The sequence below is a fragment of the Anomaloglossus baeobatrachus genome, chromosome 7 (assembly GCF_048569485.1).
Source record: "Anomaloglossus baeobatrachus isolate aAnoBae1 chromosome 7, aAnoBae1.hap1, whole genome shotgun sequence".
NCBI lineage: Eukaryota > Metazoa > Chordata > Amphibia > Anura > Aromobatidae > Anomaloglossus > Anomaloglossus baeobatrachus.
Window position 1 is genome coordinate 198,997,126 of NC_134359.1, and position 26,130 is coordinate 199,023,255.

The 26,130-nt window shown below is 45.4% G+C and overlaps 1 protein-coding gene across 1 annotated transcript in view; it reads left to right on the plus strand.

Annotated features, from left to right (window-relative positions):
* The window catches only part of FOXK1 (forkhead box K1), a 109,383-nt gene that overhangs the window by 72,551 nt on the left and 10,702 nt on the right, over window positions 1-26,130 (plus strand). The window contains exons 4-8 of the mRNA XM_075317862.1: window positions 6,961-7,107; window positions 8,452-8,645; window positions 23,074-23,219; window positions 23,487-23,765; window positions 24,680-24,898. Coding sequence (XP_075173977.1) covers window positions 6,961-7,107; window positions 8,452-8,645; window positions 23,074-23,219; window positions 23,487-23,765; window positions 24,680-24,898 — 985 coding nt within the window. The remainder of the gene's footprint in view (window positions 1-6,960; window positions 7,108-8,451; window positions 8,646-23,073; window positions 23,220-23,486; window positions 23,766-24,679; window positions 24,899-26,130) is intronic.

Here is a 26,130-nt window from a genome sequence, read left to right on the forward strand (position 1 = left end):
AAAACCTAAAAGTTCAAATCACCCCCCATTCGCCCCATTGAAAATTAAAGGGTTAAAAAAATAAAAAATATACACACATTTGGTATCGCCGCGTTCAGAAACGCCCGATCTATCAAAATATAAAATCAATTAATCTGATCAGTAAACGGCGTAGCGGCAAAAAAATTCCAAACGCCAAAACGACGTTTTTTTGTCGCCACAACTTTTGCGCAAAATGCAATAAGAGGCGATCAAAACGTAGCATCTGCGCAAAAATGGTACCGTTAAAAACGTCAGCTCGAGACGCAAAAAATAAGCCGTCATTGAGCCTAAGATCCCGAAAAATGAGAACGCTACGGGTCACGGAATATGGCGTAAAACGTGCGCCACTTTTTTCGGACAAACTTCCGATTTTTTTTTAACCCCTTATATAAAAGTAAACCTATACATGTTTGGTGTCTACGAACTCGCACTGACCTGAGGCATCACACCCACACATCAGTTTTACCATATAGTGAACACAGTGAATAAAATATCTCAAAAACCATAGTGCTATCGCACTTTTTTTGCTATTTTTCAGCATTTGGAATTTTTTTGCCATTTTCTAGTACACAATATGGTAAAACTGATGGTTTCATTTAAAAGTACAGCTCGTTCCGCAAAAAATGAGCCCTCACATGACCATATTGACTGAAAAATAAAAAAGTTACGTCTCTCAGAAAAAGAATGGCGAAAAAAAAAAACGGAAAGCGAAAAATCGGCCGGTCGTGAAAGGGTTAATAGGCAGCCGTAAGGTGTTAGAGGGGTTGTCTCACAACAGACATTTCTTTATCGTTCCTTTGGGAGACCCAGACCTTGGGTGTATAGCTTCTGCCTCCGGAGGACACACAAAGTACTACACCTAAAAGGTGTAGCTCCTCCCTCTGAGCCTATACACCCCCTGGTGAACCAGTCACAACCAGTTTTTCGCTTTGTGTTCAGGAGGCATACATCCACACATGCGTTCTCATATGATTTTTTCCTTTTTTTCCTTTTTTTGGAAGAAGATTGAAGAAATGCGGGTCCATGTCTGGACTCCCGGCATGTCCCTTCTCACCCCACTGTGTCGGTGGTGTTGTAAGGTTGATTTCCAAGGCTGGAGCCTTACATGCCGTGCTCCTTCACCATCCCTCCTGGGCTCTGGATTGAAGTGGGAGCTAGCACGGTCTCCATGCTTGGCAGGAGACCGGTCTCCGGCCACAGCCCCTTGAGGACCCTGCTGGACCGGAGCACTTACCCCCAGGGACCTGGCCCTGCGTCTCAGCAGCTAAGTACCTTGAGACGTTCATATGTTGGGGGTCCCTGTCATTTATTGTGGGGGGAGAGTGTGTTTACTGTGTTTTTTTTAGCATTTCCGGTCGGTCCTCTGGCTTTTCGCTCGAGAACCGCGCCGATGGTGCCTGCGCGTCGGCCTCGCTGCTTAAATTTAGGCCCCGGCTTCGCCGGAGGCCTAGTTTCTGTTACCTGCCCTCACATGTCACTCATGCTGAGGGACAGGCATGGCCCCTCCCTGTGGCCGTCCTGCACAGGGGAGGGACCCTCCTCACTGTTTGTGTGCGACTCCCCCCCTGCAGGCCTCTATGGCCCTCCAGATTCCGCCCTTCCTACAGGGACGCCCAAGGTTCCGCCCCCTCTCTTCGCTCCGGCAGCCATTTTCTTGGGCAGGTTTCACTCTGTTCTGGCCCGTCCTGCACTCTGCATCCCTGCTGAGGTGCTGTGCATTGGGGGTCCGGGCTTCGGGATCTGGAGGGCACACAACACCGCTTCCAGCGGTCTGGTAAGCCACAGCCGGTCTCCGGTTGTGGACCTCTGCTATATTCTCCCCGGGATTTATTTCCTTTATAGAAGCTGTTTCCCCCCACTCAGGCAGCATGTCTCACACAAGGAGCAAGGCTCCAAAGCTTTATGCTGTATGTGCTGCATGTAAGCTTCCGCTGCCTGAAGCGAGCACCTATCCACATTGTGAGGTCTGCTCTAACTTGGAGGTGCCAGGGCCTGGGGTCTCGGCCCCAGTGGTCTCTCAGGCTGCTCCTGCACATGTGGCTGAACCCCCGGCCTGGGTAGAGTCCTTTTCTAGGTCTATCTCCCAGTCATTTGCTGAGTCCATGGGACTTCTGTCCAGGACTTTGATGAATATGCATCAGCCCCCTTCACAGGGTGCCTCTAATGCTCTTGCTAAGGGGCCTTTAGGACTGGAGCTCACAGAGGATTCATCATCAGGGCACGGACCCCGTCCGTCTAAGAGGCTCCGCACGGTTCCCTCTCCCTCCTCATCCCGTGGCTCTAATTCAAGGGCTGAGGACTCGCAGGATGAGAAGGATGCCTATACAGGGGGCTCGGAGGCTAACTCCATGTGCCCCATTGCTCCTTCCGAGGGTGACTCAGAATTTAGTGACTTGATTGCTTCCATTAATTCTGCACTGGATCTCAATCCGTCAGTATCAGAGGAGCAACCCTCTGTGGCAGAAAAGCACCAGTTTACCTCGCCTAAGAGAGTAAAGAGTGTGTTCTTTAACCACTCCAGTTTTCAGGCCGCTGTGACCAAACCCAGGGACTGTCCTGACAAACGCTTCCCAAAGCGTGGTTCTGATGACCGTTTCCCCTTTCCACCTGAGGTGGTCAAGGAGTGGGCTCACTCCCCAAAGGTAGACCCTCCGGTGTCTAGGCTCTCAGCCCGGACCGTTGTGTCGGTGGCTGATGGCACTTCCCTTAAGGATGCCACTGACCGTCAAATTGACCTTCTGGCCAAATCCGTGTATGAAGCGGTGGGGGCCGCGTTTTCTCCAACTTTTGCAGCAGTGTGGGCCCTCAAAGCCATCTCTGCTAGTCTGGAGGAGATGCATTCCCTCACCAGGGAATCTATGCCCGAGATGGTTGCCTTAACTTCTCAAGCTTCAGCTATTTCATCTTATGCCATGTCTGCCATGCTGGAGGCTTCTCACCGCGCTGCGGTGGCTTCGGCTAATTCCCTCGTTATCCGTAGGACCTTGTGGCTTCGAGAGTGGAAGTCAGATGCTTCTTCAAAGAAGTACCTTGCTGGGCTCCCTTTTGCTGGTTTCCGGCTGTTCGGTGAACAGCTGGATGAAATTATTAAAGAGGCTACTGGCGGGAAGAGTACTTCCATGCCACAAACCAAGACCAGGAAACCTGCCCAGGGTAGGATTCAGTCGAGGTTTCGCTCCTTTCGTTCCTCCAACTGGTCGTCCTCTAAGCCCTCCGCCTCGTCCGCTAACTCAGCCAAGGACCAGAAATCCAGCTGGCGCTCCAGAGCGCGTCCGCAGAAGACCGCAGGAGGTCCTACCACTAAGGCAGCCTCCTCGTGACTCTCTGTCCGATCCAGCCACGTCCTTAGTCGGTGGCAGGCTCTCCCACTTTGGCGACGCTTGGTTTCAACAAGTCTCCGATCAGTGGGTGAGAGATATCATCTCTCACGGCTACAGGATAGAATTTTCTTCCAGCCCGCCAAACATATTTTTTCTCTCAACTCCCCCCTGCTCCAGGGCCGCCGCCTTTTCACAGGCCGTGGCAGCCTTGCAGGCCAACGGAGTAATTGTACCAGTTCCCGCCCGGGAACGGTTCAGAGGTTTCTACTCAAACCTCTTCCTAGTTCCCAAAAAGAACGGTACGTTCAGGCCCATCCTGGATCTCAAGCTTCTCAACAAGCATGTTCGGGTGCGGCACTTTCACATGGAGTCCCTGCGATCAGTCATTGCCTCAATGACCCAAGGGGATTTCCTGGCGTCCATCGACATCAGAGATGCCTATCTACATGTGCCCATTGCGGTTTCACACCAGCGTTGGCTACGCTTTGCAATAGAAGACGATCATTTCCAATTCGTGGCTCTCCCCTTCGGGTTAGCCACGGCCCCTCGGGTTTTCACCAAGGTCATGGCAGCCGTGATTGCGGTTCTGCACCTTCAGGGGTTGGCAGTGCTCCCCTACCTGGACGACCTTCTAGTCAAAGCGCCATCCAGCGCAGACTGTCAGCGGAGTGTCTCGCTCACTCTCAGAACTCTAGCCCATTTCGGGTGGCTTGTCAATCTTCCCAAATCCACTCTGACTCCGACCCAGAGTCTCACGTACCTAGGGATGCAGTTCGAGACTCTGCCGGCACTTGTGAAGTTGCCCTTAGACAAACATCTGTCACTCCAGTTGGCGGTGCGCTCTCTCCTGAGGCCCCGCCGTTATACCCTCAGGCGTCTGATGCAGGTGCTGGGTCAAATGGTGGCGTCCATGGAGGCTGTTCCCTTTGCCCAGTTCCATCTGCGCCCCCTGCAGCTGGACATTCTCCGCTGTTGGGACAAGCGGCCTTCCTCCTTACACAAGTTAGTGGTTCTGTCGCCATGGACCAGGAGCTCTCTTCAGTGGTGGCTTCGGCCCCTCTCCCTGTCCTAAGGGCACTCCTTCCTGGCCCCGTCCTGGGTGATTCTCACCACGGATGCCAGTCTATCCGGCTGGGGAGCGGTATTTCTCCACCGCAGAGCACAGGGCACTTGGACTCCGTCCGAGTCAGCCCTTTCAATCAATGTGCTGGAAATCAGAGCCGTACTCCTAGCTCTCCTAGCATTTCACCATCTGCTGGCGGGCAGGCACATTCGAGTCCAGTCAGACAACGCGACAGTGGTTGCCTACATCAACCATCAAGGCGGGACACGCAGCCGCCTGGCAATGATGGAGGTGCAACGCATTCTTCAATGGCCGGAGGACTCCAGGTCCACCATATCCGCAGTCCACATCCCAGGCGTGGACAACTGGGAGGCAGATTATCTAAGCCGTCAAAGCGTGGACGGTGGCGAGTGGTCCCTGCACCCGGCAGTATTTCAGTCGATCTGCCGCAAATGGGGCACTCCGGACGTGGACCTAATGGCATCCCGTCACAACAAGGTTCCTGTCTACGTGGCTCGCTCCCACGATCCTCAGGCCTTCGCCGCGGACGCTCTGGTTCAGGACTGGTCCTAGTTTCGTCTGTCCTACGTGTTGTCCCCCTCTAGCCCTCTTGCCCAGAGTCCTGCGCAAGATCAGAATGGAGGGTCGTCGAGTCATCCTCATTGCACCGGACTGGCCCAGGCGAGCTTGGTATCCGGACCTGCTCCAACTGTCCGTAGAGATGCCGTGGCCTCTCCCGGACCGTCCAGACCTCGCAAGGTCCGTTCTTTCGCCCGAATTCTGCGGCCCTCAAATTGACGGCGTGGCTCTTGAGTCCTGGATTTTGACGGCTTCTGGTATTCCCCCTGAAGTCATCTCCACTATGACTCGGGCCCGTAAGTCTTCGTCCGCTAAGATCTATCACAGGACTTGGAAAATTTTCCTGTCCTGGTGTCGCTCTACCGGCCATTCTCCTTGCCGACCCTTCTGTCTTTTCTACAGTCCGGTCTGCAGCTAGGTCTTTCCCTCAACCCTCTCAAGGGACAGGTTTCGGCCCTCTCAGTCCTGTTCCAGCGGCGTCTCGCTCGGCTGGCTCAGGTCCGCACCTTCGTGCAGGGCGCGTCTCACATCATCCCGCCTTACGGCGGCCCTTGGACCCCTGGGACCTTAACTTGGTTCTCACGGTCTTGCAGAAACCCCCCTTTGAGCCCCTTAGGGAGGTTTCTTTGTATCGTCTCTCACAGAAAGTGGCCTTTCTGGTTGCTATAACTTCTCTCAGGAGAGTTTCTGATTTGGCTGCGCTCTCCTCGGAGTCACCCTTTTTAGTCTTTCATCAAGACAAGGTGGTTCTCCGTCCGACTCCGGACTTCCTTCCTAAGGTGGTCTCTCCTTTCCACCTTAACCAGGACATTACCTTACCTTCCTTCTGTCCGGCCCCTGTTCATCGCTTTGAAAAAGCTCTACATACTCTAGATCTGGTGCGTGCTCTCCGGATCTATGTGTCTCGCACCGCTGCACTTAGGCGGTGTACCTCTCTTTTTGTGCTAACCACAGGTCGGCGCAAGGGCCTCCCTGCTTCTAAACCGACCCTAGCCCGTTGGATTAGGTCGACCATTTCGGACGCCTACCAAAGTTCGCAGGCTCCTCCCCCGCCGGGGATCAAAGCGCACTCGACCAGGGCTGTCGGTGCCTCTTGGGCTTTTCGGCACCAGGCTACGGCTCAGCAAGTCTGTCAGGCTGCCACTTGGGCTAGCCTGCATACCTTCTCGAAGCACTACCAAGTGCATGCTCATGCTTCGGCAGATGCGAGCTTGGGCAGACGCATCCTTCAGACGGCGGTCGCCCATTTGTGAAGTTAAGTTTCTGCCTACTTCTTAGTTTTTTTGTTTATTTCCCACCCAGGGACTGCTTTGGAACGTCCCAAGGTCTGGGTCTCCCAAAGGAACGATAAAGAAAAAGAGAATTTTGTTTACTTACCGTAAATTCTTTTTCTTATAGTTCCGTCTTGGGAGACCCAGCACCCTCCCTGTTGCCTGTTGGCAATTTCCTTGTTCCGTGTGTTTTCACATGCTGTTGTCGTGTACAGAGTCTCCGGTTGTTCCGGCTCTTGCTCTGTTCTACTTGTGGGTGGCTATTCTCCTTCAGCTTTTGCACTAAACTGGTTGTGACTGGTTCACCAGGGGGTGTATAGGCTCAGAGGGAGGAACTACACCTTTTAGGTGTAGTACTTTGTGTGTCCTCCGGAGGCAGAAGCTATACACCCAAGGTCTGGGTCTGCCAAGACGGAACTATAAGAAAAAGAATTTACGGTAAGTAAACAAAATTCTCTTTTTATGGCATAAAGATCAAAACCGGAACTGAGGTTCCCAATACCTCACTGTGACTGGTCCCAGTCTGCGGAGACAGCATAGGTGGCCACATATACAGTACGTGGCTGTCCGTTCACTGCTATAGGGGATCCGACTACAGTTGAGTCCACTTATCTCCATTTGTTCTTACAGTTTTCAGCATCAGAATGTGACTTTGTTTAGTTGAATTAATTCAGTTAATGTTTTATCTTCTGATTATTTTCCTCAGGATGACTCCAAACCCCCATATTCATATGCACAACTCATCGTTCAAGCAATCTCCTGTGCAAAAGATCGACAACTCACATTGAGTGGAATCTATGCTCATATTACTAAGCATTATCCTTACTATAGGTCTGCGGATAAAGGCTGGCAGGTACGTCTTTCTACAAAAGCTATTGATGGATTGCTGGTAGTTGCATAGATAGTTTAATATAATATTTAATGGGTCACAGAAAACTTTACTTTTCTTTCCTACTTTATGGTTTCTGACTTTCTCTAAAACAATTATTACTGATGTTTATGGTTACGTGACTGTAATGAAAGTGGTTTCATTGCGAGTTACACTACACATGGTAGATTGTGATTTATGGTGGTATCGGACAAAGGTAATCCATCATATCAGAAAAGAAAAAAAGCATTAAGGCCCCGTCACACAACGAGATCGCTAACGAGATCGTTGCTGAGTCACAGTTTCTGTGACGCAGCAACGATCTCGCCAGCGTTCTCGTTATGTGTGACACCTACCAGCGATCAGGCCCCTGCTGTGAGATCTCTAGTCGTTGCAAAGTGGTCCGGACCATTTTCTTCAAAGGCGGTGTCCTGCTGGGCAGGACACATCGCTATGTTTGACGCTGTCTGACAGGGTCCCAATGACCGCTAAGATCGTTATACAGGTCGCTACTGTGACCTATATTGTTACTGTATCGTTGGTGAGGCCTAACTGTGTGACATCTCACTAGCGACCTCCCAGCGACTTACCAGCGATCCCTATCAGGATGTATCATTGTCGGGATCGCTAGTAAGTCGTTGTGTGTGACTGGGCCTTTAGAATGTGAATATTGTTAGCTGAGAAAACTTCAATCAGATATGAGGTTAAATGCTCTTTTAAGATGTAGTTTATTCTGCCATTTGCATTTCTGTAAGACCTTTACCGGACCTGGTATATATGTCCACCATCATGGTATATATGGGCCCATCCTGGTTTATATGCCTCCCATTATGCCCCCTTTTTTTAACACACACAAAAAAGTAAACAATTCTATTCACCTTCCCTCCACTCTTCCAGTCCAAGGTATCCTCTTATGATGCTGACAGCTGACTTCATCTTGTATGTGACGCGCAGCGCATGACATCACTGCCATGTCCCCCCAGTCACAAGCAGATGTCATCTGCTGAGTAATGCAAAATAAAATAATGAAAGAAAATGAATATTCACTGCTCACCACTCTCATGATCGCGCCCACTCCAGTGTCGAGAGTTGGGAGGGATTATGGGCGTGGTGAGTAGTGAATATTCATCTTCTTTAATAGCAGACATACGTACTCCTGTAAACCACTGATACCGTGCCCCCTCCCCTCCGTATCGAGCCAGATACATCTGAATTATAAGACGCAACCCCACTTTCCTTCCAAATTTTGGGGGGAAAAATGCATCTCATAGTCAGAAAAATACTTACGTTTTTGATTATTTTAATATTTGTAATTATTTTTCTCTCTAGAACTCTATACGTCACAATCTGTCACTGAATAGATATTTTATAAAAGTACCACGATCTCAGGAGGAGCCTGGAAAAGGTTCATTTTGGAGAATTGATCCTACATCTGAAGCCAAACTAGTAGAGCAGGCATTTCGAAAACGGAGGCAGAGGGGAGTCTCATCGTTTCGTACTCCGTTTGGCCCACTTTCTTCCAGGTATTGATATATTATCAAAATGGTTGTCTGGAATATATATATATATATATATATATATATATATTTATATTTATATATATATATATATATATATATATATATATTTATTTATATATATATATATTTATATATATATATATATATATATATATATATATATATATATATATATTTATTTAATATTATTATAATTTATTTCTAGAGCACCATTGATTCCATGGTGCTGTATATGAGAAGGGGTTACGTACATAATACAAATATAAATTACGGTAAGCAAACTTAACACTGACAGACTGGGAGGAAAGAGCCCTGCCCTTGAGGGCTTACATTTTAAAGCTATACAGTATATCACAAAAGTGAGTACACTAATCACATGTCTGTAAATATTTTATTATATCTTTTCATGGTACAACACTAAAGATTTGATACTTTGATACAATATGAAGTATTAAGTGTACAGCTTGTATAACAATGTAAATTTCGTGTGTCCTCTAAGTAACTCAACACACAGACAATAATGTCCAAACCTCTGCCAACAAAATTGAGTACACCCTTAAGGGATACTGGGCAAAGTGTGCCCAATGTGTCAATATTTTGTGTGACCACCATTATTTTCAAGCACTGCCTTAACTCTCTTGGGCACTGAGATCACTACAACTTCACAGTGTCACGCTGTACAAAGGTTAGTAAGACGTAGTACAGCGTATTCCCCACTACGTGGCGCAGAGTAGTGAAGGAGAGATAATGAAACACGTTAACGGAAAGCCAGCTGAACTGCAGCAGAGTAACCAGCAGGCAGTTAACAGGCGAACCACCGGGGGTAATAGAGTTGTCAAACAGTGAGGGTCTATCCAGGGAAGTCGAGTCACTGCAAAGGGAGTATAAGTATCAAGTCAGAAAACAGAACCAAGTCGGAAGCCGGGAGATCCGGTATGCAGAGGGAAACACAAACAGACATAAGCGAGAAGTAAGGGACCAGGACAGGTAGACGAACGGGAGGGGGGTCAAAGTCAGGACATAGTAGCAGGGAGGAGGATAGATCAGGAACACTCACCAGAGCCAGTATACAACCTGCAAGGCAGAAATATCACTGTCACTGAACCATAGGTAGAGAGGAAATATATAGCATCCTAGGATCCAGAACGAGGTAAGGGAAGTTAACCCCTGACATGACCAGGCCAGAACTGGGTGTAACCAGCAGCAGGGAAAATCCGGCCTAGATCATGACACACAGGAGCCGCTGGATCCTCTTCTATTCCTCCACGATGACATGGAGCTGGTGGATGTAAGAGACCTTGCGCTCCTCCACCTTCCGTTTTGAGAAGGACCCACAGATGCTCAGTAGGGTTTAGGTCTGGAGACATGCTTGGCCAGTCTAGCACCTTTACCCTCAATTTCTTTAGCAAGGCAGGGTTTGTCTTGGAGGTGTGTTTGAGGTTGTTATTATGTTCGAATACTGTACTACTGTGACCCACTTTCCAAAGGAAGGGGATCATACTCTGCTTCAGCATGTCACAGTACATGTTGGCATTCATGGTTCCCTCAATGAACTGTAGCTCCCCACAGTTGGCAGCACTCATGCAGCCCCAAACCATGACACTCCCAGCGCTATGAATAAGGAAGATGAGATCCAGTACTGAAGTAAAACTCTTGTCTTTATTTGAAGTCATTAAAACATGGTGAAATAAAATTACATTGTCACCATACTTATGATTAAGGACCCTATCCGAAATGCATCAGTGTCATTGCAATTTTTATTTCACCATGTTTTAACGACTTCAAATAAAGACAAGAGTTTTACTTCAGTACTGGATCTCATCTTCTTTGTTGTTCTGACTCTGTGGATGCCAGCCACGTGGATTTGTACATTTGTCTTCAACTTGGTCCCTATGGGCAACATAAAGTGGGCTATTACAAGTTTCCTATGGTGAGCTGATAATTTCTTTGTTTGTTCCCACCACCATGCTTGACGAGACACTTGCCTTTGTACTCGTCACCTGGTTGCCACCACACATGCTTGACATCATGTGAGCCAAATAACTGTATCTTGGTCCCAACAGACCACAGGATATAGTTCCAGTAATTGATGACCTTAGTATGCTTGTCTTCAGCAAACTGTTTTCTGGCTTTCCTGTGAGTCATCTTTAGAAGAGGATTCCTTCTGGGATGGTAGCCATGCAGATCAATTTGATGTAGAAAAAGGTGAATGATAAAGCTTCCAGGTCAGCAAATTTTCATACAATTTTAGCTTTATTAAAAAATATTATACATGGATTCACACCAAAATTGGGTGTAGGGGGGGATTACATGATAAACAAACCAGACACATTTCTGACACAGCTTGCGTTTTTAAACTTGGTTACAAACTAAGCAGAGAATGGGTGGGGTTATACAGTGTGTCCACCTCCATTAACTTGAGAACTGCGGCAGCTATAGGCATAGAAGTGGTGTCTAGGTATAGTAAAGTAACCATGCGCTATTCCATGAAATTACCTATAGCGCCACCTGGTGGAAAACAATGGAGTTAGCATTTTTATCTCGAAAACTGAACGAGATAGACAAAAAAAGTGAATTACAAAGTTGTAGGGCATCATCAATTCAATACGAATTAACATCTTGCATACAGAAATGCTATGATTAGAACGTGTAAAACTCACAAGGCTGCGGATGTGAAGCGATACCTCATACCTGCTACAAGTCATTGGGTATGGTGGCTCCGTGGATTGGCCTCCACGCTCACCTGACCTGACACAATTGGACTTCTTTCTATGAGGTCACATCAGTCAGGAGGTGTATGCGACCCCTCCACCAACATTGCAGGACTTACGACGACGTATTACAGATGCTTGTGCAAACGTGTTACCTACCATATTGCGCAACGTGCAGCAAGATACAGTTTGCTGTCCAGAGTCCAGATGTGCATTGCAGCTGACGGTGGCCACTTTGAGCATCAAAGTTAAATGAGCGCCATGTGCGTGACCAGCATTCAATGTTTTGGGGGGTCATGGGTTTCATATCATAGCATTTCTGTATGCAAGGTGTCGATTCGTATTGAATTGATGATGTCCTACAACTTTGTAATTCACTTTTTTTGTCTATCTAGTTCCGTTTTCGAGATAAAAATGGTAACTCCGTTGTTTTCCACCAGGTGGCGCTGTAGATGGTTTCATTGCGTAGTGCATGGCTACTTTACTATACCTAGGCACCACTTCTATTCCTATAGCTCCCGCCGTTCTCAAGTTAATACCGGTGGTCAGGATATGGGTGGACTCACTGTATACATATTGAACTAATCAAGCGACACGTAGACCCCTTGATGATCGTTGAAGGTTTCGCAAAGCATTCAACTAAAGTAAAGTGCTGACGACAACAGCGGCGACTTGAAGCTGCGATATTCTGATTGCTTGTGCTGTATAGAGCGATGCCAATGCACTGCTCACTACAGCGGAAATACTGACATTCTATGAATGCCGCTACGCAGTTAACGTTCACAGGCAGTTTGCCATAACAGTGATAGGGGTGATCAGCTGACCCCTGTGATCATGTCATGGGGCTGCCGATTGAAACCAGGAAAGACGCACTCCGTGCCGCCACACGTTAAATCCGCCGTCAAGAGATTAACTAGTGTGATTTAACTAGTCAACAGCGGCGGACAAATCTGTCAGCTGATCAGATACACTAACAAGCAGGAACTGATACAATCTCTGCGTGTGAGCCGGCATCAAAGAGAAGGACACATCCTATGACATATCAGTACGTCATAGGTCGTGATGGAGTTAAATCAATTCTAGTAGGGGAATTAACCAGAGCAAAAAGGAATTGCCGTGCCTATTTGGTTTCTGTAACCTGCCATGGATGTTGCGAATCATAAAGATAAATAAAATTTGATAAATAAAAATTATTTTACCAGTAGTCACAATAAAATAAAAAAATAAGAATACAAATATAAAACTAACATTAGTTGTTACATGCAATGCTTTTATGCTTTTTTAAAACTTATTTCAAACATCATCAAACAAAATTTGCATATATTAAAAGATGTTACAATCATTGATACAGTTCTGCAAAAAGTAATTAGGATTGTTTCTCAAGTGCACCATGGGTAATCTATTATCACCTGGCATGGGTACCAATATCCCTATACAAAGCCTTGGCTGCTAGCCGGTGGTTATCATAAATGCTGTCAATTCTCTTGTAAATCATGCATACACTCTCAAAACATAGGCACTTTTGGTAATTATAAGAGTAAAAATTTTAATATGTACAGCCTTTTTTAATTGTAATACATGCGATATCGTCTATATTATTGAGTGCAAAGAATGCAACCTTAAATATATAGGCTGTACCATCAGAAAATTAAAATCTAGAATCCGAGAGCATCTGTATGATATTAATGACTGTCTCTAAACATGTCATTACTTGTCATAATACACACAATTTGTTGAGATATGCCATTGAACATAGTCCCAAACATACACGTGGCTGCGATTGTGTTAAATCTTTACCTAATGAAGAGACTGTTTTGTATTTTTTTTGTTGCACACTCAGGTCCTGACGGGATTAAACCTCACAAGAAAACTGTTACATTATTGATTTTTTTTTTGTTTTTTCTTCCTCTATATTAATATTGCTGTATAATTAATAATAACTACAGCTCTCACAGTTCTTCTAACCAGGGTGTTTATATCACTTTTTCTAATGTCGCTTGTTTAATCCCATGTATGTATAACCCCAGTCTCTGCTTAGGTTGTAACCAAGTTTAAGAATGCAAGCTACATTCGAAACGCGTCTGGTTTGTCTTTTTTGTATTACTCCTTACACTCAATTTTGATGTGAGATGCTGTATGATATTTATTTGATATTTTTCAATAAATCTAAAATTGTGTGCAAATTTGCTGACCTGGAAGCTGGATCATTCACCTCCTTTCTACATTCGCATTCAATGCCTAGCAGCAGCCGAATCCTGTGCTTCCTTACCATTTGGATTTCAGACAGCATATAAAGGGTGAGCTGGCTACCAATTTTTTGTTCCTTTCTTACCACCAATGTGATACAGTGTGTGGTGTATGGTCTGAGCACTGACTGGCGGAAACCCCTCTAACCTCTGCAGCAATATTGGCAGCACTCCTACATCTACTTTGAAAAGACAACCTCTGGATATGACGCTGAGCACGTGCACTCAACTTCTTTGGTTGACCATGGAGAGGCCTGTTATGAGTGGAACCTGTATGGTCTTGGCCACCATGCTGCCGCTCCATTTCAGGGTGTTGGCAATCTTCTTATAGCCTAGGCCATTTTTATGTAGACCAACAATTTTTATTTCCAGATCCTCAGAGGATTCTTTGCTATGAGGTGCCATGTTGAACTTCCAGTGACCAATATGAGAGAGTGTGTGAGCGATAGATACCAGCAAATGTAACATCTGAGATCTTGTAACAATAATGAGTCACATGACAGGGAAATGGCTAAGGCTAAGTTCACATTTCCGTTGTTTTGTATCAGTCACATGCGTCGCTTGACGCATGTGACTGATGCGCTGTACAACGCTGTACAACGGATGACAAAGAACAGAATTCTTTGTCGGATTCCGTTGTGTGCGGGGGGCGGAGTTCGGGGGGTGGGCGGGGCCATGGCACTGAGGACGTCAGTGCCGCAGGGACTGCAGGACAGGTGTGTGTGTGTGTGTGTGTGTGTATACACATGCTGAATGCGGGAGGGGGCGGAGCCGAGCGGGGGGCGGGGCCAGGCACTGAGGATGTCAGTGGCAGTGCTGCGGTCTGCATGGCTGGGGACAGGTGAGTGTATGTGTGTGTGTGTGAGTGAGTGAGTGTACATGCGGAGTGCGGAGCCGAGCGGGGGGCGGGGCCAGACGAGGGTGTCAGTGGCAGTGCTTGTCTGCATGGCTGGGGACAGGTGTGTGTGTGTGTGTACATACATGTGCGGAGTGCGGGAGGGGGCGGGGCCGAGCGGGGAAGTGTCGGCCTCCCTGCACACGTAACCAGACTAAATATCGGGTAACAGCAAAGCAACCGATGTTTACCTTGGTTACCCGATATTTACCTTGGTTACGGGCCTACACCGCTTAGCGCTGGCTCCTTGCACCGTAACCAGGGTAAATATCGGGTAAGCAACCAAAGCTGGTGATGTGTGCAGGGAGCCAGAGAGCATGCGCAGCGAAATCCGACGGATCGCGCTGGTCAAAAAACGTTACATGCTGCGTTCCTCCCGCCCGGCGGTCAGTCGTTCCACGACTGATCAGTCGGGCGGAGGGTAGAGATGAGCGAACTGGTCCCGGTTCGGCTCGAGGCCGGTTCGCCGAACGGGGGTCCCGTTCGAGTTCGGTTCGACGAACCGAACTCGAACGTATAGGCTAGAATGGGAGGCAATCACAAACACATAAAAATGCATGATAAATGTACACAAACAGTTAATAAACATTGCCATAACACTTACCGGTCCTCGCGATCCCTTCTGCACTCTGTCTCCTGCCGCTATTCCATCCGATGATCGCTGAATCCTCCCGGTGACCTGCACTGCCAGCAGAGATGCAGGACCTATCGTGACGTCAAAATAGCCATGTGACCAGTCACGTGGCTATTATCTCATTGGCTACAGACTGGTCACATGACTATGACACGTCATGTAGGACCTGCGAGTGCATCTCTCCGGTACACGGTGCACATATGTGTATCGCCGTGTACCGGCGACATGCTCTAGCACACGGTCGACTCCCCGTTCCGTTAGGGACCGGCTGACACAGCCGGTCATTAACGGAGATCACCGTTGCCATAGCAACGCAGTTAGCGGTGACGTCACCGCTAACCGCGGCTCCGAGAGCACCGTTGCTATGGTAACGCGTCTGTCAGCGTTACCGCTAGCAGCCAGCAGTGATCACTCACGGAGTGAAGGCTGCACGCTGCTTCCCGATTGTAGTGATGATTGTAGTGAGGATGGAGGTTCCCCAGCCCCAAGTGATGAGCTGGTGAATCTCATCCTTCCTCACTACAATCGTCACTACTACTACACTAGTGATGATTGTAGTGAGGATGGAGGTTCCCCAGCCCCAAGTGATGAGCTGGTGAATCTCATCCTCACTACAATCGTCACTACTACTACACTAGAAAGAAAGAAGACAGAAGAGCAGGATCGTGGAGGGCTGACAGGGGGTAATAAAGATGGAGTCTCTAATGTGTCTGTGTATTTATTTCTATTAAAGTATTTTTTCTCTGTGTGGTGTCTTTTTTTTAACCCTTTATTGGAGATTCTTAATGGCCGGGTCAAACGTGCCTGACATTAAGAATCTCTGGCTTAATACTGGCTGGTAAAACAAAGCCAGTATTAACTCATGATTACCCAACAAGCCACCCGGCTCCAGGGCTGTTGGAAGAGTTGGATACAGCGCCAGATGATGGCGCTTCTATGAGAGCGCCATTTTCTGGGACGGCTGCGGACTGAAATCCGCAGCAGAGGCGCCCACAAACCTCGGGCTAACCTGTGCTGCGGATTCCAATCCCCAGCTGCCTAGTTGTACCCGGCTGGACACAAAAATGGGGCGAAGCCCACGTCATTTGTTTTTTAATTATTTCATGAAATAAGTGAAATAATTAAAAAAAAACGGGCTTCCCTATATTTTTGGTTCCCAGCCGGGTACAAATAGGCAACTGGGGGTTGGAGGCAGCCCGTGGCTGCCAGCTGTACCTGGCTAGCATACAAAAATATGGCGAAGCCCACGTCATTTTTTTGGTGGGCAAAAAACTTCTGCATACAGTCCTGGATGGAGTATGCTGAGCCTTGTAGTTCTGCAGCTGCTGTCTGCTCTTCTCCATACAGACAGACAGCAGCTGCAGAACTACAAGGCTCAGCATACTCCATCCAGGACTGTATGCAGAAGTTTTTTGCCCCCTGAAAAAATTATGTGGGCTTCGCCATATTTTTGTATGCTAGCCAGGTACAGCAGGCAGGTACGGCTGCCCCCAACCCCCAGTTGCCTATTTGTACCCGGCTGGGAACCAAAAATAAAGGGAAGCCCTTTTTTTAATATTTCATGAATTTCATGAAATAATTAGAAAACAAATGACGTAGGCTTTGCCCCATTTTTGTGTCCAGCCAGGTACAACTAGGCAGCTGGGGATTGGAATCCGCACCACAGGTTGGCCTGAGCTTTCTGGGCCCCACTGCTGCGAATTGCAGTCTGCAGCCACCTCAGAAAATGGCATTTTCATAGAAGCGCCATCTTCTGGCGCTGTATCCAACTCTTCCAGCACCTGCCTGCTATACCTGGCTAGCATACAAAAATATGGCGAAGCTCACGTCCTTTTTTTGTAGTTTTTTGGCAAAAAAAATAAAAAATGCTTCCCTGGATTTTCCATTGCCAGTGAAGGTAACACCAAGCAGTGGGGGTTAGCAGCCAGTAGCTGCTTGGATTACCCTTAGCTAGCAATACAAAAAATGCAGCGGGAGCCCATATATATTTTTTTTAATTATTTATTTAAATAACTAAAAATAAAATGGGCTTCCCTGTATTTTGATTGCTGGACATCACAGTGCTGTAAAAATAAATCTTTAAAAAAATGACGTAGCGCTCCGCGGTATTTTTAATTCTCAGCGCAGATAAAGCAGACAGCTATGGGTTGCCACCCCCATCTGCCTGCCGTTACCTTGGTTGGCAATCAAAATACAGGGAAGCCCATTAATTTTTTCTATTTAAAAAATAGTTAAAAAAAAAAAATGACGTTGGGTCCCCCCATTTTTGATAGCCAGCTAGGGTAAAGCAGACGGCTGTAGCCTGAAAACCACAGCTGGCAGCTTTACCGTGGTTGGGGATCCAATGTGGAGGTCCCCTCAGGCTCTTTTTTTATAATTATTTTATAAATATTAATAATTACACAATAAAAGTAGGATCCCCCCCAAATTGGATCACCAGCCAAGGTAAAGCGGACAGCTGTGGTCTGGTATTCTCAGGGTGGGATGGTCCATAGTTATTGGGCCTTCACAGCCTAAAAATAGCAGGCCGCAGGCACCCCAGACGTGGCGCATCCACTAGATGCGCCAATCCTGGCGCTTCACCCCAGCTCATCCCGTGCCCTGGTGCAGTGGCAAACGAGGTAATAAATCGGGTTGATACTAGCTGTAAAGTCACCTGAGATCAAGCCCAGCAGTTTGTGATGTCATGGCGTCTATTAGATACCCAACATCATAAACTGTCAGTACTAACAAAAACAAAAAATCGACAAAAGAAATTTATTTGAAAAAACAGTCCCCAAAACATTTCCTCTTTCACCAATGTATTGTAAGAAAAAAAATAAAGGGGTCCGTCTAGAATATGGGGGGGAGACACTCAGGGAACGTATCCCCCATTTTCTAGGAGTGCGGACCCTTCATGTGAGGAGTGTGGGTGCAATGAATCTGCACTCACTCTCCCCGGGTCCACAGCAGCAGAGTCCATGTCGTAATGGTTGCTACCAAAGCTGCAATGCCCTGCTCATGAGGTAAGGGCATGCCTAATCAGGAGAACTACTGTAGAGGAAACTCTGCTCACTGGTATATAGGTGCTCAGAGGTAATAATAGATAAAATTAGTGAGTAACCTCGGCACTCTAAATCTCCCAGACTAAGTCAGTAAGTCACAATGGATAGTAATGCAAAATCACTCTTTATTGGTCCATATTAAGAAAAAATTTTTTTTCATAAGCATATATGTTTTTGTCCAAAACAAGTTACAAATGACGTTTCGGCCTGAGCCTTCGTCAGATTGGACTTCTCTGCATGTAATCATGAAAAATGACAATAATCAGTATCACATAAGAGTGAGAGAACAATAACATAAACTCGAACAATGTAGAGGTACAATTGGGATGCAGCAAAAAAATTGCAACACAGCAAGAAATGAAACACATGATACAAATGTCATAATACAGTACAAGGACAATATAGTAATGACAAATATGGGGTCAGAGTAGACTTAGACAGCTCTGGTACGAAAGAGATGTCAATCATAAAGTAACATGTGCAGTAGGTGTAGAGCTACAGTATGCATGGCAGAGCTAATGGGTAGACCGACCATAGAAAAAGAACGGAGAAAAAGTGGAGAAAAAGTGGAGCATAAGAGGAGAAAAAGTGGAGAAAAAGTGGAGAAAAAGTGGAGCGTAAGAGGAGAAAAAGTGGAGAAAAAAGTGGAGAAAAAGTGGAGCATAAGAGGAGAAAAAGTGGAGAAAAAGTGGAGCATAAGAGGAGAAAAAGTGGAGAAAAAAGTGGAGAAAAAGTGGAGCATAAGAGGAGAAAAAGTGGAGAAAAAGTGGAGAAAAAGTGGAGCATAAGAGGAGAAAAAAGTGGAGAAAAAGTGGAGCATAAGTGGAGAAAAAGTGGAGCATAAGAGGAGAAAAAGTGGAGAAAAAGTGGAGCATAAGAGGAGAAAAAGTGGAGAAAAAGTGGAGATTAAGAGGAGAAAAAGTGGAGCATAAGAGGAGAAAAAGTGGAGCATAAGAGGAGAAAAAGTGGAGAAAAAAGTGGAGAAAAAGTGGAGATTAAGAGGAGAAAAAGTGGAGCATAAGAGGAGAAAAAGTGGAGCATAAGAGGAGAAAAAGTGGAGAAAAAAGTGGAGAAAAAAGTGGAGAAAAAAGTGGAGAAAAAAGTGGAGAAAAAAGTGGAGAAAAAGTGGAGAAAAAGTGGAGAAAAAAGTGGAGGAAAAAGTGGAGAAAAAAGTGGAGAAAAAGTGGAAAAAAAGTGGAGAAAAAGTGGAGATTAAGAGGAGAAAAAGTGGAGAAAAAGTGGAGCATAAGAGGAGAAAAAGTGGAGAAAAAAGTGGAGAAAAAAGTGGAGAAAAAGTGGAGAAAAAGTGGAGAAAAAAATGGAGAAAAAGTGGAGCACCCTTTGGTACCTTTCATGTGGCACTAAGGGGTGCTTAGCTTTGTATTTAGCCAAAAAAATGACGTAGGGTTCCCCCTAGTTTTGTAGCCAGCTAGGGTAAAGCAGACGGCTGCAGCCTGCAGACCACAGCTGGCAACCTCACCTTGGCTGGTAATCCAAAACTGAGGGCACCCCACGCTGTTATTTTAAATTAAATAAATAATTAAAAAAAAAAAACACGTAGGGGTCCCCCAAAATTGGATCACCAGCCAAGGTAAAGCAGACAGCTGGGGCCTGATATTCTCAGACTAGGGAGGTCCATGGTTATTGGAATCTCCCCAGCCTAAAAATAGCAGGCCGCAGCCGCCCCAGAAGTGGCGCATCCATTAGATGCGCCAATCCTGGTGCTTCGCCCCAGCTCATCCCGCGCCCTGGTGCGGTGGCAAACGGGGTAATATATGGGGTTAATACCAGATGTGTAATGTCACCTGGCATCAAGCCCTGGGGTTGGTGAGGTCAGGCGTCTATCAGATACCCGACATCACCAACCCAGTCAGTAATAAAAAAAAATAGACGACAAACACATTTTTATTTGAAAAAACACTCCCCAAAACATTCCCTCTTTAACCAATTTATTAGATTGAAAAACAAATCCAGGTCTGCTGTAATCCAAGGGGTTGCCATGACGATCCACACTGTCCCAGTCAATGAAGAGCAGGATGTTCCCCATTGGCTGGGAGAGCAATGCAGTGACCTGAGCTAACATCAATGGGTCAGCCCAGGTCACTGCAGGGGGGTGACAAGTGCTGCTGTCAGCGAGGTACATTACCTGCGCTGATCTCCAGCACACTGACAGCCCCTGTCACTGAGGTCAATGACCGGCGCCTTCACATCAAGTATCGCGAGAGGTCCGTGACGTCACCGCCAGTGTCAGTCTCGGGTCGGAAGCGATAGGTGATGTGACAAGCGGCGGCCATGGAGGACAGTGACAGCGCTGAGGTCGGGATGGCGGGACTTCATCACCGCAGGTAAGCCGAGCGGGGGGGGGGTTGTGGTGTGTGTGTGTGTGTGTGTGCGTGTGTGTATATGTATGTATACATGCCGCGGGCAGGAGGGGGCGGAGTGAGCTGAGCGGGAAGTGTGGGCTTCCTGCACGTAACTAAGATAAACATCGGGTTACTAACCAAAGCGCTTTGCTTGGATACCCGATGTTTATCTTGGTTACCAGCTTGTGGCAGGCTGCCAGCGATGGCTCCTGCACACTGTAGCTGTAAAAAGCCCTGCTTTTTGCTGCTAGAACCGTTCTCGAACGTATCTAGAACTATCGAGCTTTTGCAAAAAGCTCGAGTTCTAGTTCGATCTCGAACAGCCCCAAAAATCACTCGAGCTTAGAACTGGAGAACCTCGAACCGCGCTCAACTCTAGCGGAGGGTGCAACGCAGCATCATCAGTCACAATCCGCTGCTCATACAAGTCTATGGGAGCAACGGAATCCGCTAAACGGATTCCGTTGTTTACAGGAGCAGCGGATTGTGACTGATACATTTTAGCGGAAATGTGAACTTAGCCTAATTGGGCACAATTTGGCCATTTTCACTTAAGGGGTGTACTCACTTTAGTTGCCAGCGGTTTTGACATTAATGACTGTATGTTCAGTTATTTGGAGGGCACAAAACATTTACACAGTTATACAAGCTGTGCACTTAGTATTTTATATAGTATCAATGTCATATGTTCAGAAATGTTGATCTATGACAAGATATAATAAAAGATTTTCAAAAGTATGAGGGATGGACTCACTTTTGTGATATACCTGATGTTGGTAGTAATATATATATATATATAATGTGTGTATATTACCACCAACACCAGTGCCCTGCAGAATGCAGCTCATTATAACATTTAAACCCATTTGAGTTTCTGCAGCATCAAACTTATTTTCTTGAACCATTAACCCCTTCACTCATGGACAGTTTTCTGGTTTTCCTCCCCTTCCATGGGCCATAACATTTTTATTTTTCTGTCCACATAGCCGAACGAGAATCTGTTTTTTGTGGGATAAGTGGTTCCTTTGAATGTCAAAAAAAAAATCCAAGTGCGTTGAAATTGCAAGTTGCAATTTCACAATTTGTTTTTGCTGCATTTTTTTATTTACCATGTTCACAAACAATACAGTAAAACTGACTAGGCCATAGGATTTTCCAGGTCCGTACGATTACGTAGATACCAAATGTGCATTTTTTTATTTTTGTTTGGTTTCTTTTAAGTGGAGAAAAAATTTCAGATTTTTTTTTCTTTTTAAATCCTTTTGGCTTGTGGCAGACAATAAAAGTAATTTTGGCTTTTTTATTTTTTCTTGTTACGTTGTTTATTGATCAGATTAATTTATTATATATTTTGATTGATCGGACTTCTACAGGGCAAAATGATGGGGATTTGATCTTTTGTGTTTTTTTTTTTTTTTTATTTTTCAAAACATTTTTATTTACCTTAGGGGACTTGAAGTTGCAATCGTCTAATTGCTTGTGCTATACATACAACTGCATCAGCACTGCTATGTACTGTCAAAATCAGTCTCCTGTGAACGCCAGATAAACACTGGCTTTCAGAGGAGTATCTTAATGACAGGCATGGGGGTCTTCAGTAGACCCTCAACTGTTATGGAACCCATTGATGCACAGCCATCATACCATGAACGCACCAATTGGCACATGGAGGGTCGCACCCCCCTGCCAGCACATGTTGAAAGCTGCTGTCAGAGATTGACAGTAGCATTTAACATGTTAACAGCTGTGGGCTGAGCTATGTTCCACCTGCGGTTGTTAAAGGCACATGATGGCTGATTAAATCAACTATCATCTGCCGGGAAAGATGTGGGTTTGGCATGCAAGCCTGCATCATAGTCAGGGACACCACATTTGACATAATTGTATGTCATGAAGGGGTAAAGGGAAGTTGTCACGTAATTCAGGCAGCATGGATCAGAGACCAGCTCCTGCATTACAAATAAGAATGTTTTGCTCCTAAATACTGCAGTGTTTCACAGAAACGCATAGCTGAAAGCACAGTCAGGGATGAGTGGACTAATCCAAGAGGCCAGGTCCCTGTAGGCTTGTCCCCACCCAGTCATCTAGACTGACATCTCTTGCTATATATGTCTATGGGGACAGATCTGTCAGTCTAGCTGAGCAGGCGGGCCTTTATAGTTTTACATTGAAGGATTCCAGTAGTTTTAAATAACCGGTCTCTATAAGGGCTTGTTTACACATTGGGTTTTACTGCATTCTTTTTGTCATGGAACAAATTCAGCGTTTAATACTACCAGCAATGTAAATGAGATATCTGAAATCTCCTGCACACGTTGCTTATTTTTTCCTTGCAGAATGAAATTTGCAGCATGTTAGTTCTTTCATTGTTTTTGCAGCGTTTTGCACCAATTCTAATAGATGGGACAAAAACCGCACATTTTATGCAGCATTTTTCCATCAGTATTTGCAGCAGATGAATACTGGACATGTGCACATTGCTAAATATACCTGGAGATACAACCACCGGAACACTCAATATATTACTTTTTCTCCTAGGAGTGCGCCTGCTTCCCCAACATATCCGGATTCCTGCGGCTTACAGACCCCTGACAGCATGTCTCGAGAAGGGTCTCCTGTTCCTCATGATTTTGGTTTTAAGATGGCATCTGTCCCAGAGTATCGATACTCCCAGAGTGCACCAGGTACGTGGAACCTTTACTGTACCATAATTAGGGAATAAACAGAGTGGGTGACATAATGGAATAAAAGCTGCAGTCAGCCGTGAGATGATTGTTGGCAGATTTAGTACAATCCCATTTGTTTTTCCCATTGCTTTTTTGTGAATTTATTTATCTATTTCATGTATTCTTTCTTTCTATCGCATATTAATTTAGTAATGCACCAATTCATTCATTCATTCATTCATTCATTCATTCAGTCTTTTGTGTTTATTTCTATTTTTGTGGCAGGTTCTCCTGTGAGTGCTCAGCCAGTTATTATGGCCAAGCCTGTTCCCCAAACAAACTTTGTGGCCAAGCCTTTGGCATATATGCCTACTTCCATCATGACCTCACAGCCTACCAGTCATGCCATCCATATGGTGCAGCAAGCGCCCACTGTCACCATGGTGCAGGTAGTGAGCACACCAACCAATTCTGCAAATGGATACATCATTGCAAACCAGAGGCCTCCTAGTACCAGAGACGAAATCCGTGGAACAGTAATGGATGGCGTCTCATCTGTCAGAGGTCAGAACATGGTGTTTATTTAAACAGATGCTGTTTACTCTGTCACACACAATCTCTGTATACTATTAGACTTGACTTTACCTACAGTATACATTGTAATTCAGCAGCAAGAGTAAGGTTTGTTATCAAGTCCTTTTCTATTTTTAGTTTAGAGGATCATCTGCTTGGAGCTGAAGGCCTACGTGATGTTTGGCATATTGACAAACGTATGCTGCCTGGCAATCCAGTTGAACAGACTGATTGTTGGGCTGCATGTCCATGACTGTCAGACATGACAAATGTTCAGTATGAAGAATACATATCATTTTGGTCTTTATTCAATATCTATTCCATTCTAACGTTCTGTGATCCTCCACCTTTTATTGAGCTCATACAACTCTGTGGAATCGGTTTGGGATTTAGGGACCTGGACCTCCAGTAATTTGCTGCATATGTTTGGAAAGAGTTCAATATTAAAGGGAACCGGTCACCAGATTTGGTGACTATTAGCTGCGGCCACCACAACTGAGCTCTTATATGCAGTATTCCAAAATACTGTATATAAGCGCCCAGGCCGCGCTGTATAATTTAAAAAAAAACTACTTATACTCATCTGGGGCAGTCCGGTCTGATGGGTGTCGCTGCTCTCCGGTCCGGCACCTCCCCTCTGCTGCGATCTCCACCCTCCTACCCAGCCCAGTGTGGATGATGCTTCTATATCATCCCCACAAGCCGACATTGTTTTCCTGCGCAGGCGCACTGTGATCTGCCCTGCTGATAATCATTACAAAGCAATTGACAACATATGTATACACGAATGTGCTGGCATATGCATTGTGCTGATAAGTGCATGAAAACATTTTTTTTAATTTTGTTGGCTTTAATTGAAAATGATTTAGTAATTGAGTGTTATGTGACATTTTATCATTTTGCAGGCATGAAAGATGAGATGAATACAATCACATTTGCTACGATTCCTACTCTTCCAACCACAAGCAGAGTTATCCAGACTGTAGCAAGTGCATTGCCCCAAACTGTTCAGGGGCAGAAATTAACACTTCTCCAGCCCGCGACTCCAGTCAGTATAGCCCAGCACTCTCCGGTGGTGACAAAAGAAGTTGTGACAACTGCCAGCTTTCCTGCAAATATGTATGGTACGTATGTTACATTCATCACAGGTTCTATGTTGCTAAGTGTGCAGCATTATCTTGATGACTCCTAAATTATCCAGATTACCAAACCACAAATTGATACTTATCATACTTTACCCCTTCACTCCCGAGCCTGTTTTCACCTTCATGACCGGGCCATTTTTTTTTTCAATTCTGACCAGTGTCACATTATGAGGTTATAACTCTGGAACGCTTCAGCGGATCTCCGTGATTCTGAGACTTTTTTTTCGTGACATACTTCATGATAATGGTAACTTTAAGATGATATTTTTTGTGTTTATTTGGGAAAATATCGGAAGTTTGTGAAAATTTGGGAATTTTCAAATTTCTAAATTTTATGCTCTTAACCCAGATAATTTTGTCACATAAAATAGGTGATAAATACAATTTCCCACATGTCTACTTTATATCGACACCATTTTTGAAACATAATTTTTTTGTTAGGAAGTTAAAAGGGTTCAAAGTTTATCAGCAATTTCTCCAACAAAATTTACAAAACCAATTTTTAGGGTCCTTATCACATTTGAAGTGACTTTGAGAGGTCTAAAGGACAGAAAATACCCAACAGTAACAGCTTTCGAATAACTGCACCCCTTAAATTGCTTTAAACCACATCCGATATGTTTATTAACCATTTAGGTGCTTCACAGACACTAAAGCAATGTGGTAAGAAAAAATTAAAATGTTACTTTTTCCCACAAAAATGTTACTTTAGCCTCATATTTTGCATTTTCACAAGGGTAACAATACAGTTGCCAATACCCCAAGTGTGGTGGAAAGCTACTGTTTGGGAACACGGCAGTACTCGGAAGGGAAGGAGCGCCATTTGAATTTTAGAGCACAGAATTGTCTGGAATAGATAGTTTGGAGAGCCCCTAAGGTGCTTAAACAGTGGAACTCCCCCATAAGTGACTCCATTTTGGAAACTAGACCCCCTCAAGCAATTTATCTAGATGTTTAGTGAGAAACTTGAAACTCCAGATGCTTCACAGAATTTTATAACATTGAGTGAAAATGAAAAAAATACATTTTTACCACAAAAATATTGCTTTAAGGCCACTTTCAAACATTCATTTTTTGCCATCAGTCACATTCCGTCGAATTTTGGAAAAAAAAACAGATCCAGCATCCGTTATTTTCTCTTAATTTAATCGCAGAAAAGAAATTTACTCCTAAAATACAAATTTTATTGAGGTACAAAGCTAAAACATAAA